Genomic DNA, 15,505 nt, shown 5'->3' with positions numbered 1-15,505 from the left:
ACGTTTATACAAGACCTAACTACCTCAAGATAACAACATTCAAAAGAAAGTCACCTCCGAACAGCACCACTCAACCCCGTTAATCCTATATATCCTGCTTTCATACCAAATATTATCATAGCAATCCCAAATCACAAGGGAAAATGTAGGTTATGCTTGTAATACAAAATCAATGTCAAACAACAACATGCAACATAAACAACTTAAAATTTACATCATTCATTACATCTTATTAGGTCTCATCATACAACTTAAGGCACTCAAACAACGTGTACAACTAAGCAATGTCATTATAGATACAAGACAACGCATAGTCATTAGACAACATCACATTCACAACTTTCATCAAATATCAGCATCTACATCTTTATCCCTTCAACTTAACCATTTTCAGTATGTACATATGCATATTACTAGATAAAATGTACATTTATATCATTAATTCATCCCAAACAACATAGAACTACACAAACACTCATACAACTATCATCCACCTAAACATCTTTAACAGGACGACATAATTTACATACATATAAATACAATCAATGCTTTGTCACGTATATCAACCACAGATTTCTTACAAGTGAGGTGAGTAATTTAAGTGGTTTATCCCTACTGAATCATAGCATTAAACTTATCTTAACCAAGTTAGGTATAGTACAATGTTAGGCATCATAAGAGAGCCAGGTATAGACAACTTAGTTTGATTTCTCAGGCTTTAATACTTAAACAAGGAAGTATAATATTATGTCAAGATAGAATAGTTTGGGTATGGAGCTACCATAGTATTAGCTAGCTTAACTAAACCACCTGTGGGATTAACCCACCAATTATCCTCCAAATACTACAATCCTCCAATATTAGGTTAGGGATTTTAACCACCGAATTTGTATTTTACTCAATTGGTTACTTATAATCAATATAGCTCAACTATGCCCATATCCTATGATCATTTTATACATGTATGTCTCGACCTTGTCCACATATGAATACCACATAGAACCTAGAAGAGACAATAAAAAATAACATACCCATTCAGAAGTCAACTTACTTGCTAAAGGATTCAACATAGCGTATATTCGCACAATTAGATATTAAACTTTAAGGATATCTTTAACTCTCCTCTAGTGTCTATGTATCTGAACATAGTCATGTATCACAATCACATGCCTAACAACTGAATAGCTTAACAATTTATCATCATACATCATTACAGCTTAAACATCATTCATCTTATGTTTTAACCATATAACACATAACAATTTATCAACTTACTTCTTAATTTACAACTTAATCATCCTTTGACATATATATTAATTGTCAACTTAACGATAATAATAAACACAACATTGTGTACACAATAACTTTACAACTTTCAACTTTAACAACTGTTAGCATACATCTTACAACTATAAAACAACTTAAAACATCAAAGCAATATAATAACTTAACATCAAAGTAGTTTTACAACTTTAAGCATACATCAACAAAAGTAACATCCTAACAATCAACTGAATTTAACCAAACAAATTAACAATTGAATAACTTAAAAAACATAACTTTCAACAACTAATACAACTTACAACATGTATAATAATCTGATGAGCCTAAATTATACTTGTTTTTATACAAGATTTAATGATCAAATTCTTCCATTCTTTGTATCATTGCATTTTAATTGTTCTCATTTTGGTTTCTTTTGTATATGCAGGTATTCAAGTAGAGAATTGAGGATAAAAAGGCCAAAGGAGTGGAAATCAAAAGAATTAAGGAGCAGAGCAGGCAACCGCGCCGGGCGCCGTGTTAATCTCGCCGGGCGGGCATAAAATAGAGTACTCTCAGCCTTTGGAAACCTTGCGCCGGGCGCAATTTAGAATTTCGCCGGGCGCAATTCAAGGCCGCGAGCACATTGAGCATCAGGGGAAGCCCGCGCCGGGCGCGAAGTGTAACGCGCCGGGCGCAATAACCCTAATTTGTCTCCTCAGGCTGCATAAAAGGAAAATTTCGAGGGTTTTCTCCCTCATTCACGCAGGGGCGCCTCCAGGAGCTGCGGAAGGGATTCCCAGAGCTTGGGAACGGCCATGGTGGATCATTCCTTCGGTTCTTCCTTTCCTCTTCCATCTCTATTTTAGTTTTCCCCTCTTTGTTTTGAGAGGTTCTATCCGTTGTATTGGGGTTTTGATGTAACCAACAAACTCTATTGTAATCCCTTTGTGTTTAATGTTATATATGTGTTGTTTCATTCCTTGTTGTGTATGATTCTATGCTTAATGCTTGCTTTGGCTTGATCACCCTTTGCATGATTTAAGGTTTCATTGAGTATTGGGAAATATCCTTGAAACTAGTTCTGAATATATGCCTAGTGGGAATTGTATCTAGGGATAGGGCTTGACCCATTAGTAGTCTTAAAACCCTAACCGGTAATGCAGGTGGAGGTATTGAGTACTCAAGGGATTGATATTCAATATTTTGCACCTAGGCTCTTTCTCTAAGGAATTAGGTCTGAGTAAATTTATGGTTGACTGAACAATGAATGTAACAAGAGACATAGGATTCACTAGTGTTTCTTTGGTGAAATCAAACCCCCACAACTTCAAGTGTCCATTTTACCATTTCTCACCCCATTTCATTTCTAATTCATTCATTTGTGTTTTAACAATTCCAGTAGTTTTGTTCTTAAATTCATATTCATATTTATTGGGATTGTTCTCAAGTCACAAGTAGCCAATGAATGCTTAGTTTACCTTCTAATCCCTGTGGATACGATATTTTTACTACTTGTACGGCCGGTACACTTGCCGTGTTTGAGTCCGTTGAGGGAAGTAACCTAATCTATAATTATAATAAAAAGTACTTCAACGGAAATCTCAACAAGTTTTTGGCGCCGTTGCCGGGGATTAGAATGGCAAATTGAGTATTTATAGCTATTTGTGACTTGTTTGTTTATATGTAAATATGTTTTGTGTTATATGTTGTTTGTGTTATGTATTGTTTGTGTTATTTGTTAAGTGTGTGAATCATGTTTGAAATGAGTAAATATAGGTTATACTTTGTTTGGAGTGTGAGAAATGAGGTAATTCTGGTTCTGGTTGGTTACAAGGCTCCTTTCAAAGCAAATTTAGGCAAAATGTGACCATTTCAGAGTACCACGCCCGGCGCGAGTTTGTGCTGCGCCCGGCGCGGTATCAGAATTTGAACCTCGTTGGCCTTTTACTGATATGGCGCCCGACGCGAGTTTGTGCTGCGCCCGGCGCGAGCACTCTCCTGAACCTATATTTCTCTGTTTTCAAGCATGTTTCTTTGTGGTTAATTTTGGTCTAAGGTTGTTCTTCATTTTTGATATAATTGTATGGTCATCATTGTATACAATGCTCACCATGTTCTTCATGATTATACTCTTTCACAACTTCTGGTTACTAGGACTTGCAGGCATATACTGGTTGGCCTGGGGACCAGGCTTCTAAATGTGGGGGAGTGGAGCTGCTGATGCAGATGCGGTTGAGCACTTACTGAGGAAGATGACCAAATTTGATGGAAATAGATGAAGCTCACCTTAGTTCACCTCTGTTTGCAATTTATTCTTCTGTTGTTATTTTCAGTATTTTAATTGTTTTTGGATTACTCTGGTTGGTACATCTTTTTGAATATCCTGCTAGAGCATGGTTTTTAATCTTGTTGAATACTTGTTTTGTATGTGATCAATTTTGGATTGAGGTTTGCTTAATGTTGATGGTGTGTGTACTTTAGACATTTTCAAGTCATATTAGAGCTTTAGTTCATGATTAGTTGCATACGGGTTTCAATGTTGATCATAGACTGAGTTGAGTGTGATAATCTGTGGATGCCAACCGAGTGAGGTCTGAGCCTAAATACTGATGAGAGAAACTACACTTATGTTGCATGATAGACTTTGCTTGAGTTTCCCGGGTGGTTTGCTAGTGTAGTGCAATTACATGATCAAGGCATTTCTATATTTTGATAACCATCTAAGCCAAAAAGCCATATTTATTTTTCTTTTGACCCATATCTTCCTAAGCTTAAACACTCAACCTTCCACTTATCCCAACTTTGAAAAATTAACCATAAACCTTTGTTTTGGTTAAGAGAGTATATTGATGACATCAAATAAGTTTGGGGGAGTTGAAGAATGAAGAAATTTGAGAAAGAAGAAGTATGTGGTCAGAAAAAAAAAAAAAATGAAATAAGATGCAAAAGTGTACAGATGCATCATATAAAGGCTAATGGCTGGAATTGGTTGAGGGCCTGTGCTAAAATGATACATTGGGGTATGGAGAAAGAAATTATTGAAGAAATTTCAAGTACTCTCTTAAGCTATAGCACCCTTATTCCTTGAAAAACCATGAAACCGCTATGCTTGACCCTAATTACCTTAAATTGCCCTAATAAAGCCCTTGTGATAAGTGCCTGCATGTGTATTACCATTGGTTTCATTTGGAAACGAAGAGCAAAGTTGAATCCTGTGGCGTGAGTAGTAGATATGAGAGAAACACTCACCCCTATACACTAGTGTGCATAGAGAGAAACACTTTCCTAGTGAGGATGCATTCATAGATAGTCATTAGCTTTTCTCAGTTCTTTGATCTCTTTTGAAACTTTTGTTTGCACATTGTCATGTTCCATTGCAATAATTGTGGCTGAAAATTCGTTTAAGGTTCATGCTTGTGAAATGAAATTGTAAGTGAACCAAGAATAAGGAATTTGACACACATGCATTGCTTGTTATCTGCTTGATTAATTACCTTTTGCTTGAGGACAAGCAAGGTTCTAAGTTTGGGGGAATTTGATGAGCCTAAATTATACTTGTTTTTATACAAGATTTAATGATCAAATTCTTCCATTCTTTGTATCATTGCATTTTAATTGTTCTCATTTTGGTTTCTTTTGTATATGCAGGTATTCAAGTAGAGAATTGAGGATAAAAAGGCCAAAGGAGTGGAAATCAAAAGAATTAAGGAGCAGAGCAGGCAACCGCGCCGGGCGCCGTGTTAATCTCGCCGGGCGGGCATAAAATAGAGTACTCTCAGCCTTTGGAAACCTTGCGCCGGGCGCAATTTAGAATTTCGCCGGGCGCAATTCAAGGCCGCGAGCACATTGAGCATCAGGGGAAGCCCGCGCCGGGCGCGAAGTGTAACGCGCCGGGCGCAATAACCCTAATTTGTCTCCTCAGGCTGCATAAAAGGAAAATTTCGAGGGTTTTCTCCCTCATTCACGCAGGGGCGCCTCCAGGAGCTGCGGAAGGGATTCCCAGAGCTTGGGAACGGCCATGGTGGATCATTCCTTCGGTTCTTCCTTTCCTCTTCCATCTCTATTTTAGTTTTCCCCTCTTTGTTTTGAGAGGTTCTATCCGTTGTATTGGGGTTTTGATGTAACCAACAAACTCTATTGTAATCCCTTTGTGTTTAATGTTATATATGTGTTGTTTCATTCCTTGTTGTGTATGATTCTATGCTTAATGCTTGCTTTGGCTTGATCACCCTTTGCATGATTTAAGGTTTCATTGAGTATTGGGAAATATCCTTGAAACTAGTTCTGAATATATGCCTAGTGGGAATTGTATCTAGGGATAGGGCTTGACCCATTAGTAGTCTTAAAACCCTAACCGGTAATGCAGGTGGAGGTATTGAGTACTCAAGGGATTGATATTCAATATTTTGCACCTAGGCTCTTTCTCTAAGGAATTAGGTCTGAGTAAATTTATGGTTGACTGAACAATGAATGTAACAAGAGACATAGGATTCACTAGTGTTTCTTTGGTGAAATCAAACCCCCACAACTTCAAGTGTCCATTTTACCATTTCTCACCCCATTTCATTTCTAATTCATTCATTTGTGTTTTAACAATTCCAGTAGTTTTGTTCTTAAATTCATATTCATATTTATTGGGATTGTTCTCAAGTCACAAGTAGCCAATGAATGCTTAGTTTACCTTCTAATCCCTGTGGATACGATATTTTTACTACTTGTACGGCCGGTACACTTGCCGTGTTTGAGTCCGTTGAGGGAAGTAACCTAATCTATAATTATAATAAAAAGTACTTCAACGGAAATCTCAACAAGTTTTTGGCGCCGTTGCCGGGGATTAGAATGGCAAATTGAGTATTTATAGCTATTTGTGACTTGTTTGTTTATATGTAAATATGTTTTGTGTTATATGTTGTTTGTGTTATGTATTGTTTGTGTTATTTGTTAAGTGTGTGAATCATGTTTGAAATGAGTAAATATAGGTTATACTTTGTTTGGAGTGTGAGAAATGAGGTAATTCTGGTTCTGGTTGGTTACAAGGCTCCTTTCAAAGCAAATTTAGGCAAAATGTGACCATTTCAGAGTACCACGCCCGGCGCGAGTTTGTGCTGCGCCCGGCGCGGTATCAGAATTTGAACCTCGTTGGCCTTTTACTGATATGGCGCCCGACGCGAGTTTGTGCTGCGCCCGGCGCGAGCACTCTCCTGAACCTATATTTCTCTGTTTTCAAGCATGTTTCTTTGTGGTTAATTTTGGTCTAAGGTTGTTCTTCATTTTTGATATAATTGTATGGTCATCATTGTATACAATGCTCACCATGTTCTTCATGATTATACTCTTTCACAACTTCTGGTTACTAGGACTTGCAGGCATATACTGGTTGGCCTGGGGACCAGGCTTCTAAATGTGGGGGAGTGGAGCTGCTGATGCAGATGCGGTTGAGCACTTACTGAGGAAGATGACCAAATTTGATGGAAATAGATGAAGCTCACCTTAGTTCACCTCTGTTTGCAATTTATTCTTCTGTTGTTATTTTCAGTATTTTAATTGTTTTTGGATTACTCTGGTTGGTACATCTTTTTGAATATCCTGCTAGAGCATGGTTTTTAATCTTGTTGAATACTTGTTTTGTATGTGATCAATTTTGGATTGAGGTTTGCTTAATGTTGATGGTGTGTGTACTTTAGACATTTTCAAGTCATATTAGAGCTTTAGTTCATGATTAGTTGCATACGGGTTTCAATGTTGATCATAGACTGAGTTGAGTGTGATAATCTGTGGATGCCAACCGAGTGAGGTCTGAGCCTAAATACTGATGAGAGAAACTACACTTATGTTGCATGATAGACTTTGCTTGAGTTTCCCGGGTGGTTTGCTAGTGTAGTGCAATTACATGATCAAGGCATTTCTATATTTTGATAACCATCTAAGCCAAAAAGCCATATTTATTTTTCTTTTGACCCATATCTTCCTAAGCTTAAACACTCAACCTTCCACTTATCCCAACTTTGAAAAATTAACCATAAACCTTTGTTTTGGTTAAGAGAGTATATTGATGACATCAAATAAGTTTGGGGGAGTTGAAGAATGAAGAAATTTGAGAAAGAAGAAGTATGTGGTCAGAAAAAAAAAAAAAAATGAAATAAGATGCAAAAGTGTACAGATGCATCATATAAAGGCTAATGGCTGGAATTGGTTGAGGGCCTGTGCTAAAATGATACATTGGGGTATGGAGAAAGAAATTATTGAAGAAATTTCAAGTACTCTCTTAAGCTATAGCACCCTTATTCCTTGAAAAACCATGAAACCGCTATGCTTGACCCTAATTACCTTAAATTGCCCTAATAAAGCCCTTGTGATAAGTGCCTGCATGTGTATTACCATTGGTTTCATTTGGAAACGAAGAGCAAAGTTGAATCCTGTGGCGTGAGTAGTAGATATGAGAGAAACACTCACCCCTATACACTAGTGTGCATAGAGAGAAACACTTTCCTAGTGAGGATGCATTCATAGATAGTCATTAGCTTTTCTCAGTTCTTTGATCTCTTTTGAAACTTTTGTTTGCACATTGTCATGTTCCATTGCAATAATTGTGGCTGAAAATTCGTTTAAGGTTCATGCTTGTGAAATGAAATTGTAAGTGAACCAAGAATAAGGAATTTGACACACATGCATTGCTTGTTATCTGCTTGATTAATTACCTTTTGCTTGAGGACAAGCAAGGTTCTAAGTTTGGGGGAATTTGATGAGCCTAAATTATACTTGTTTTTATACAAGATTTAATGATCAAATTCTTCCATTCTTTGTATCATTGCATTTTAATTGTTCTCATTTTGGTTTCTTTTGTATATGCAGGTATTCAAGTAGAGAATTGAGGATAAAAAGGCCAAAGGAGTGGAAATCAAAAGAATTAAGGAGCAGAGCAGGCAACCGCGCCGGGCGCCGTGTTAATCTCGCCGGGCGGGCATAAAATAGAGTACTCTCAGCCTTTGGAAACCTTGCGCCGGGCGCAATTTAGAATTTCGCCGGGCGCAATTCAAGGCCGCGAGCACATTGAGCATCAGGGGAAGCCCGCGCCGGGCGCGAAGTGTAACGCGCCGGGCGCAATAACCCTAATTTGTCTCCTCAGGCTGCATAAAAGGAAAATTTCGAGGGTTTTCTCCCTCATTCACGCAGGGGCGCCTCCAGGAGCTGCGGAAGGGATTCCCAGAGCTTGGGAACGGCCATGGTGGATCATTCCTTCGGTTCTTCCTTTCCTCTTCCATCTCTATTTTAGTTTTCCCCTCTTTGTTTTGAGAGGTTCTATCCGTTGTATTGGGGTTTTGATGTAACCAACAAACTCTATTGTAATCCCTTTGTGTTTAATGTTATATATGTGTTGTTTCATTCCTTGTTGTGTATGATTCTATGCTTAATGCTTGCTTTGGCTTGATCACCCTTTGCATGATTTAAGGTTTCATTGAGTATTGGGAAATATCCTTGAAACTAGTTCTGAATATATGCCTAGTGGGAATTGTACCTAGGGATAGGGCTTGACCCATTAGTAGTCTTAAAACCCTAACCGGTAATGCAGGTGGAGGTATTGAGTACTCAAGGGATTGATATTCAATATTTTGCACCTAGGCTCTTTCTCTAAGGAATTAGGTCTGAGTAAATTTATGGTTGACTGAACAATGAATGTAACAAGAGACATAGGATTCACTAGTGTTTCTTTGGTGAAATCAAACCCCCACAACTTCAAGTGTCCATTTTACCATTTCTCACCCCATTTCATTTCTAATTCATTCATTTGTGTTTTAACAATTCCAGTAGTTTTGTTCTTAAATTCATATTCATATTTATTGGGATTGTTCTCAAGTCACAAGTAGCCAATGAATGCTTAGTTTACCTTCTAATCCCTGTGGATACGATATTTTTACTACTTGTACGGCCGGTACACTTGCCGTGTTTGAGTCCGTTGAGGGAAGTAACCTAATCTATAATTATAATAAAAAGTACTTCAACGGAAATCTCAACATAATCTTTACATAACAACTTTAATCACAACGTAAATAACTTTAAACATCCCCATACATCATCATCCACATCAACAATTCGTCATATAATAACCTAGGACACCATATATTACCATATGTTATAAAGGAATTAACACATCATTTTCAATGTATAATCATCAATTAACATACAACGATAACTTCCACATAACACAACATACTTGGAGTTCCACTGATCCAATCAAATTCATCTTTATCTCATATATGAAACATAGACAAATTATCTACAACTATCTTAAAAACTTCATATTCTAATTCCATCATCTATCATGTTGAAAATTGCAAAAATTGCAACAATTTGTCTAATTGTTGATAGTTTGACCTTTATTCATTAAAAAGATCATAATTGGAGTTCTAGATCTTATTTTTAGGTGATTTCAAGGCTATTGGAAATATAACATCTATGACTACAACTTTTACAAAGACAACAAAGTCTAATTCAAAAATTAAGCACCAAACTGCCCAGCCATTTTAAAACCGCTTAGTGAAATATTCCTTCAAAAAATACACATGATTCTGATTTGCAATTTCGCTCAGCTATTTCTTTCCAGAGACACATTTATTTCTCATTTTCAATTTTTCTCTGTTGTCTCAAAACGGCTCAATTGTTTCATGACAAAGACTATCTCTATTTTTCACAATTTTGGGATTTCCAAACGTTCCTATTCCATCTCAAGCTTCCTACAAGCTCTAATCTCAATTCTAAATGATAAAAACTCATCTAAACAAGTAGAATGCATCAATTTTCAACAATAAAACAAATAATAACAAGAATTTGGGTGCAAAATCAAAATTTTCCCAAAACCCCAAATACCACAAAATCTCCGAGAGATTAAGAATACCAAGTCTTCTTGCAAATCAATTTAACATTCAAACAATTATGCATCAATGAGAATTTATATCACACATGCAACATGATAATCCAATAATCATCCACCAAGATCAAGTTTTAACTTCCCTTACCTCTTAGGAAAAATAAAATCAGCCAAGAGAGATAGAGGGAAGAAGAAGCTTCGCATGGATCCGAGCTTGACTTCACAACTCAACTTAAGGAAGAACTTTTACAACTACTCACCAACTACATATAAAAAAGGGAAGAAGAAGAAAAGATCTTAAGAACAAGGAACAAAGAGTAAATTTCTCTCATTCTAACTCCACTATTTTAAGAATAAGCTTGTGGAACCCCTCTCATACCTAAGTGTTACGGTTACTAATTCAAGTAATATCTCAAAATGTCATAAATTAAATTAGATGAAGTTTTTACAAGTATATGTTATTTCTGTCAAAAAGTTCAAACTAATGAAATAGATTGCTATACATCCTTACTCTTATATCTCTTGGATGGGAATAAGGACATCCTTACTCTTATTTTGGAAATGCAAGCTATTGTGACAGCATGATCATTTGAGTTGCATCAGCTACTGCGACCAGATGAGGGTGCAATTACAGTTACAATGCATGGTTCCATCTGCTACCAACAAACGGTGTCGCAATCGCAACCAATATAATTTCGGAAAATTATTTTTACACCCTGAAACCTATTAAACGTACAGCTTGCATTTTAAGAAGATATGATGCGATAAAAAGAGAAATAAAAAGTGTAATTAAATAGAATGTTTTAGAAAAATGAAATGTCTAGAAGTCATTCCTCAATAATTTCAAACCTTACATGTGACTAACGAATGAATCAAACATGTACTGCTGGGAGTACATGCATGACCTTATTTAGATAGACCGAGGAAATTAATTTTCTAAGATTCCTCGTCTTATTGACTTATTGTATTTACGATAGGCTCTTTCCAAGTGCTGCAAAAATTGTCTACTTCACAGTTGATGCGGGAAAACAAAGGGAAAAGCAAAATTCACCTCGCGTAAAACATAATTTTCGTTATTAATTGTACAATATAAACATATATATGATGACGCCGATGATATCCAAAACAATCCATGAGATGAAATTTGTTGGCTAGGCACGTGTCAACATGACTAATTTACTCATTTCACTAACAAGGATACAAATCGTTACCAACTTACATTATAAGTAGATAAATACATCTCTTATTTTAATTAAAATTTTAATATATATTTAAATTATTATATTTTATATTTCTAATTTTATATATTAAATTTATTGATGATTATTTTCAATAGTTATGTTTTATTTTATATATATAATAATTTTTAATTTTTAATTTTTTTAAAAAATCGTTCCCACTAATCTTGGATCCGCCACTAGACACGAGATCACATGTGGAGTTCCATATCTGACCCAACTATGTATGAAGCAGTCCTTTGCTAAGCAAGTTATGACTACCAAAACTGTTATTAGAATGGATCACTTTGTGTTAAATTCTCCGGGAATATTTTTAGGGTAGCCAAATAAATAGAAATGAAATAAATTTTTTTTATAAGTTAAATTAGTTTATATATAAGTTAATTTATAGAAATTCTTTTTTATTAATATTTTTAAAATCTTATTTTTAATTATTTTATAAACTATTTTTTATTTATAAAAAAGCTTAATTTAACTTTTTTCCCCCTAATTTTTTCTCTTATAATTGTTTATGAAAATTTTAATTCAAATAAATTTTATATCAATGTTGTTAATTCAAATGAAACTGGATTTAATCTTCTAAATAAAGTTTTAGAAAAGTTGATGAATAGTCGAATGATATAGTTAAAAAATATATTAAAAAAACTAATATTAGTATAGCACCATTTTCTTCGTATAGACTTAGCATTTCTTGTGCTATAGCTAATCATTATCAGATATATAATACACATACTAAAGGGGTTCGGTATAATGAAAAGGGTTAATTTTTTTTAGTCTCCAACGTGCATGACTAAGGTTCCATTTCTCACTGCGAGAGGTACCGTTTAAATTTATTATCCAATCATGTTTTAAACAAGATTTTTTTTAAAGTATAAATCACAGATATTCTCTATGGAAAGGAATCCTCTTTTAACTAGATTTTCTATAAAGAAGAATGTGCGTGTGGGAAATGAGAAAAGATATATAACACAAATTATTAAATACTTATTGCTTCTTTAAAAGGTTTGCTCTTCTTAGACGGTGAAGATAGAAGGGTAGTGGACTCAGTTCCAAAACTAAAACCAAGCTAAGTTACATTACACAGATGCAATTTGTTTTTCTTTTTGGGTAGGTAGCAATAGCATAGTAGTAAAAATGCATGAGAAATTAAGAACTAGGTGGAAGTGGGCGTGTGATCATTAGTAACTGGGTATTTCTTAGCATTCTTTACTATTTTTGTTAGAGCTGCTTGTCCAAGATCTAGCCCACAAACATCAGCAAGACGCACTAGATACAGCAAAACATCTGAAAGCTCTTCCTCCAAGTGCTCCTTATCATCAGAACTCCAATTTGGCAATCCCTTTGCAACCTCTCCTTTCCACTGGAATATCTCAGACAACTCCCCCACCTCTCCCACCTGCATATCAAATTATATATGTCATCATTATCATTCCTGAGTTGAATATTATATAGTTACAATCGAAAGTAACACTTTATCTTTATAACGACGGATTTGGTATAAAGAAGTTATACCTTTTTAATAATAATAATAAAAATAAAATAGCATGTCTATTAACTTTATCAAAGAAACCTTAATATCATGAACTATTTGGGACTTACAAGAGCTAAAAGAAGATTTCTGGGACTGTGATATTGATCCCATCCTCTTACTTCAGCAAACTCAGCAAGCCTTCTGCTAAGTTCATGAAGAGAAACATCTCTTTTTCTAGGAAATCCACTAGAGTACTCCATTTTCTAAGCAAGGGGTTATCTAGTGTCTTTTGGTTCATCCAATAGTCTTGCGTGCATGTCCAATTTATAGACAACCTGGAGTGGGGCTACAAGATAGAAAGAGAGAGTTGATAAGATATATTCGTATTTCTCTTGTTCGATCCCTTCCCTTTCTAACTAATATATGCACTAATTGATAGTGGAGAAGCACTTGATTGGTTTTTTCAGCAGGACAGTAATCATGGAGATGGTATGGCAGATATGCCTCCATCTTTACATCCATGACTTGAAATCACTTACTTACACACACACCTGAAAAGTTCTAGCCCATATTTGAATAGCGATTTCATTCTCCCCTAATTCCCCTAGAGTCCTAGACCCTAGTTACATATATATGCACATGCATCTCTATAGAATCTAGCATTCGTGTTAATTTTCTAAACGAATCCGGTTTTGTGTCGACCCTCTTCACTTTGGATTTATCTTCTTGCCAACTTGATATATATGGTTATTAAATATTAATTCATGACTAGCTAGTATATACGATTTTATATCTTTTTTCTTACGCATGGATTCAGTATGGACAAAAACATCATCTCAGCTACTGATATGGTTTATGAATCCCAAAAATTGCGATTCCTGTGGGGAAAATATGCAACATCATCTAACCAATCCAGAAAGTTTCTATAAAATTTATTACAAGGATATGTTCGCGGATACGATCACATTTGTTCTTTACGTATATATATTTTAGAAATATAACTAAAACCTATAGTTTATGGGAATATGCACCTAGAGACCAATTTTGCTCGAGGAAAATGAGGGAGGGTTCTATCATATGCGCATATGCTTTGCAGGTTGGCATGCACCTAGAGTTTGTGCCTGTTCTGACATGTGTTCCTCTGCTCTTACCTTTAATAACCCAATGAATGCAGTTAGGATCGATGGATGTTAAAATTTCTAGTTTTTCGAGACAATCATAAGGTTCAAATATTGAAAATACACCTCAAAAAATCGTTAGTGTATAAATTGAATTGAATTTTCTTATACAAAATTTAAAATTTGAGTATTTTAGACAAAAAAAAATATGGTTATGAAAAGAAATTTTATTAATGGTAATTAATCAAAATTTTCAACCGATATTAATTATCAACTTCATCAATAAATATTTCTAATTAATAATATGATTATTTAAAAATAAAAAAATAACATCATTCATAGCAAAAGTGTTACTCATCCCAAATTCCATACGAGTGAATGATTTACACAATCATAAGGAACATAAAGAAAATATACATCAGTTATAGCAAAAGCTTTACTAATAAGTAATAACTGCCATTCATTTGAGTGGACGATTTAAACCTAAAGTGATCATATACGTTTGATTAATTTCTTTTAAATAAGATTTCAAGTTGAATTAAACATCTTTAGTGTGTGTTTGATTTAGTTAACCCCGATGCATGTTAAATGAGAATTCTCCCTCTCACATCATATTGGTATTTTACGTGAAGAAAGGATAACTCAAACACACCTTTTTGTGTGTGAAAAATGTTCGCGTTAATTGGAAGAATTAATTTCATTATTAAGCTTTAGATGTTCTTTACTTCAACAATATCACCTTTTATAAAAGAAAAATGTGGCTTGAAAAAATTATAAACAATAATTTGATGGTATAACATAAATTGTGGGTCAAGTGTACTTAAAAAGAAAGTATTTTAATTCTTCATATTATAATAAATAAATTGGTTTCATGCATCATTTTGTTTCATATTTTTTTAAAAAAATTATAATTAAGTTTCTAAACTAACAAAATTTGTAAATTGTTCCTTCATACCTTCATCTTTTTATAATTTTGTGATTTAGTTCATGGAGTCAAAAATTTATTTACAATTTATGAAATTTTATATAATATTCTTAATATCTACATAAAAAAATATTATATACAATAACATACAAAAAGTGTCATTATAAATTAAATACAATATATATATATATATAAGTATAAATCTATTTGATATATAGGTATACACAATTTTAATGTTAATTTTGAATAAGATTCAACAACATATATTATATATCATTATAACATATATCTATAATTTTATAACAATATACCAAAAAAATTTATATTTATAATATAGGTAAGAATAACTTTTAGTGACAAATATTATATTATTATAAATTATGTGTCACTACATAATAATCTCTTTGTAATATCAATAATATTTTTTTTAAAATTTTAGAAATCCTAAACAAATTTATAACCCCAAAAACGAAATTAAAAAAATATAAAAATATGAAATATTTAATTATAATTTTCTTTTAGGAACTTACTTAAAGAACCTTAAAATGTTCATAGACTAAATACATTAAAAAAAACTATGATGTAATAGTTTGGGCCCACCTAACATTTTTCTAGACTTAA

General features: G+C 34.2%; 1 protein-coding gene across 1 annotated transcript; it reads right to left on the bottom strand.

Annotated features, from left to right (window-relative positions):
* Window positions 1-12,334: 12,334 nt before the first annotated feature.
* Window positions 12,335-13,192, bottom strand: LOC109809928 (uncharacterized). Its single transcript, XM_020373356.3, has 2 exons — window positions 12,970-13,192; window positions 12,335-12,766 (listed from the first exon to the last, which is right to left on the bottom strand). Exons 1-2 carry the CDS (start codon window positions 13,099-13,101, stop codon window positions 12,524-12,526), a joined length of 375 nt encoding a protein of 124 aa, XP_020228945.1. The 5' UTR covers window positions 13,102-13,192; the 3' UTR covers window positions 12,335-12,523.
* Between the last annotated feature and the right edge of the window lie 2,313 nt (window positions 13,193-15,505).

The sequence above is a fragment of the Cajanus cajan genome, chromosome 5 (genome assembly GCF_000230855.2).
Source record: "Cajanus cajan strain Asha chromosome 5, NIPB_CcT2T_4, whole genome shotgun sequence".
NCBI classification, from domain to species: Eukaryota; Viridiplantae; Streptophyta; class Magnoliopsida; order Fabales; family Fabaceae; genus Cajanus; species Cajanus cajan.
This window is presented reverse-complemented; position numbering and strand designations above follow the sequence as displayed.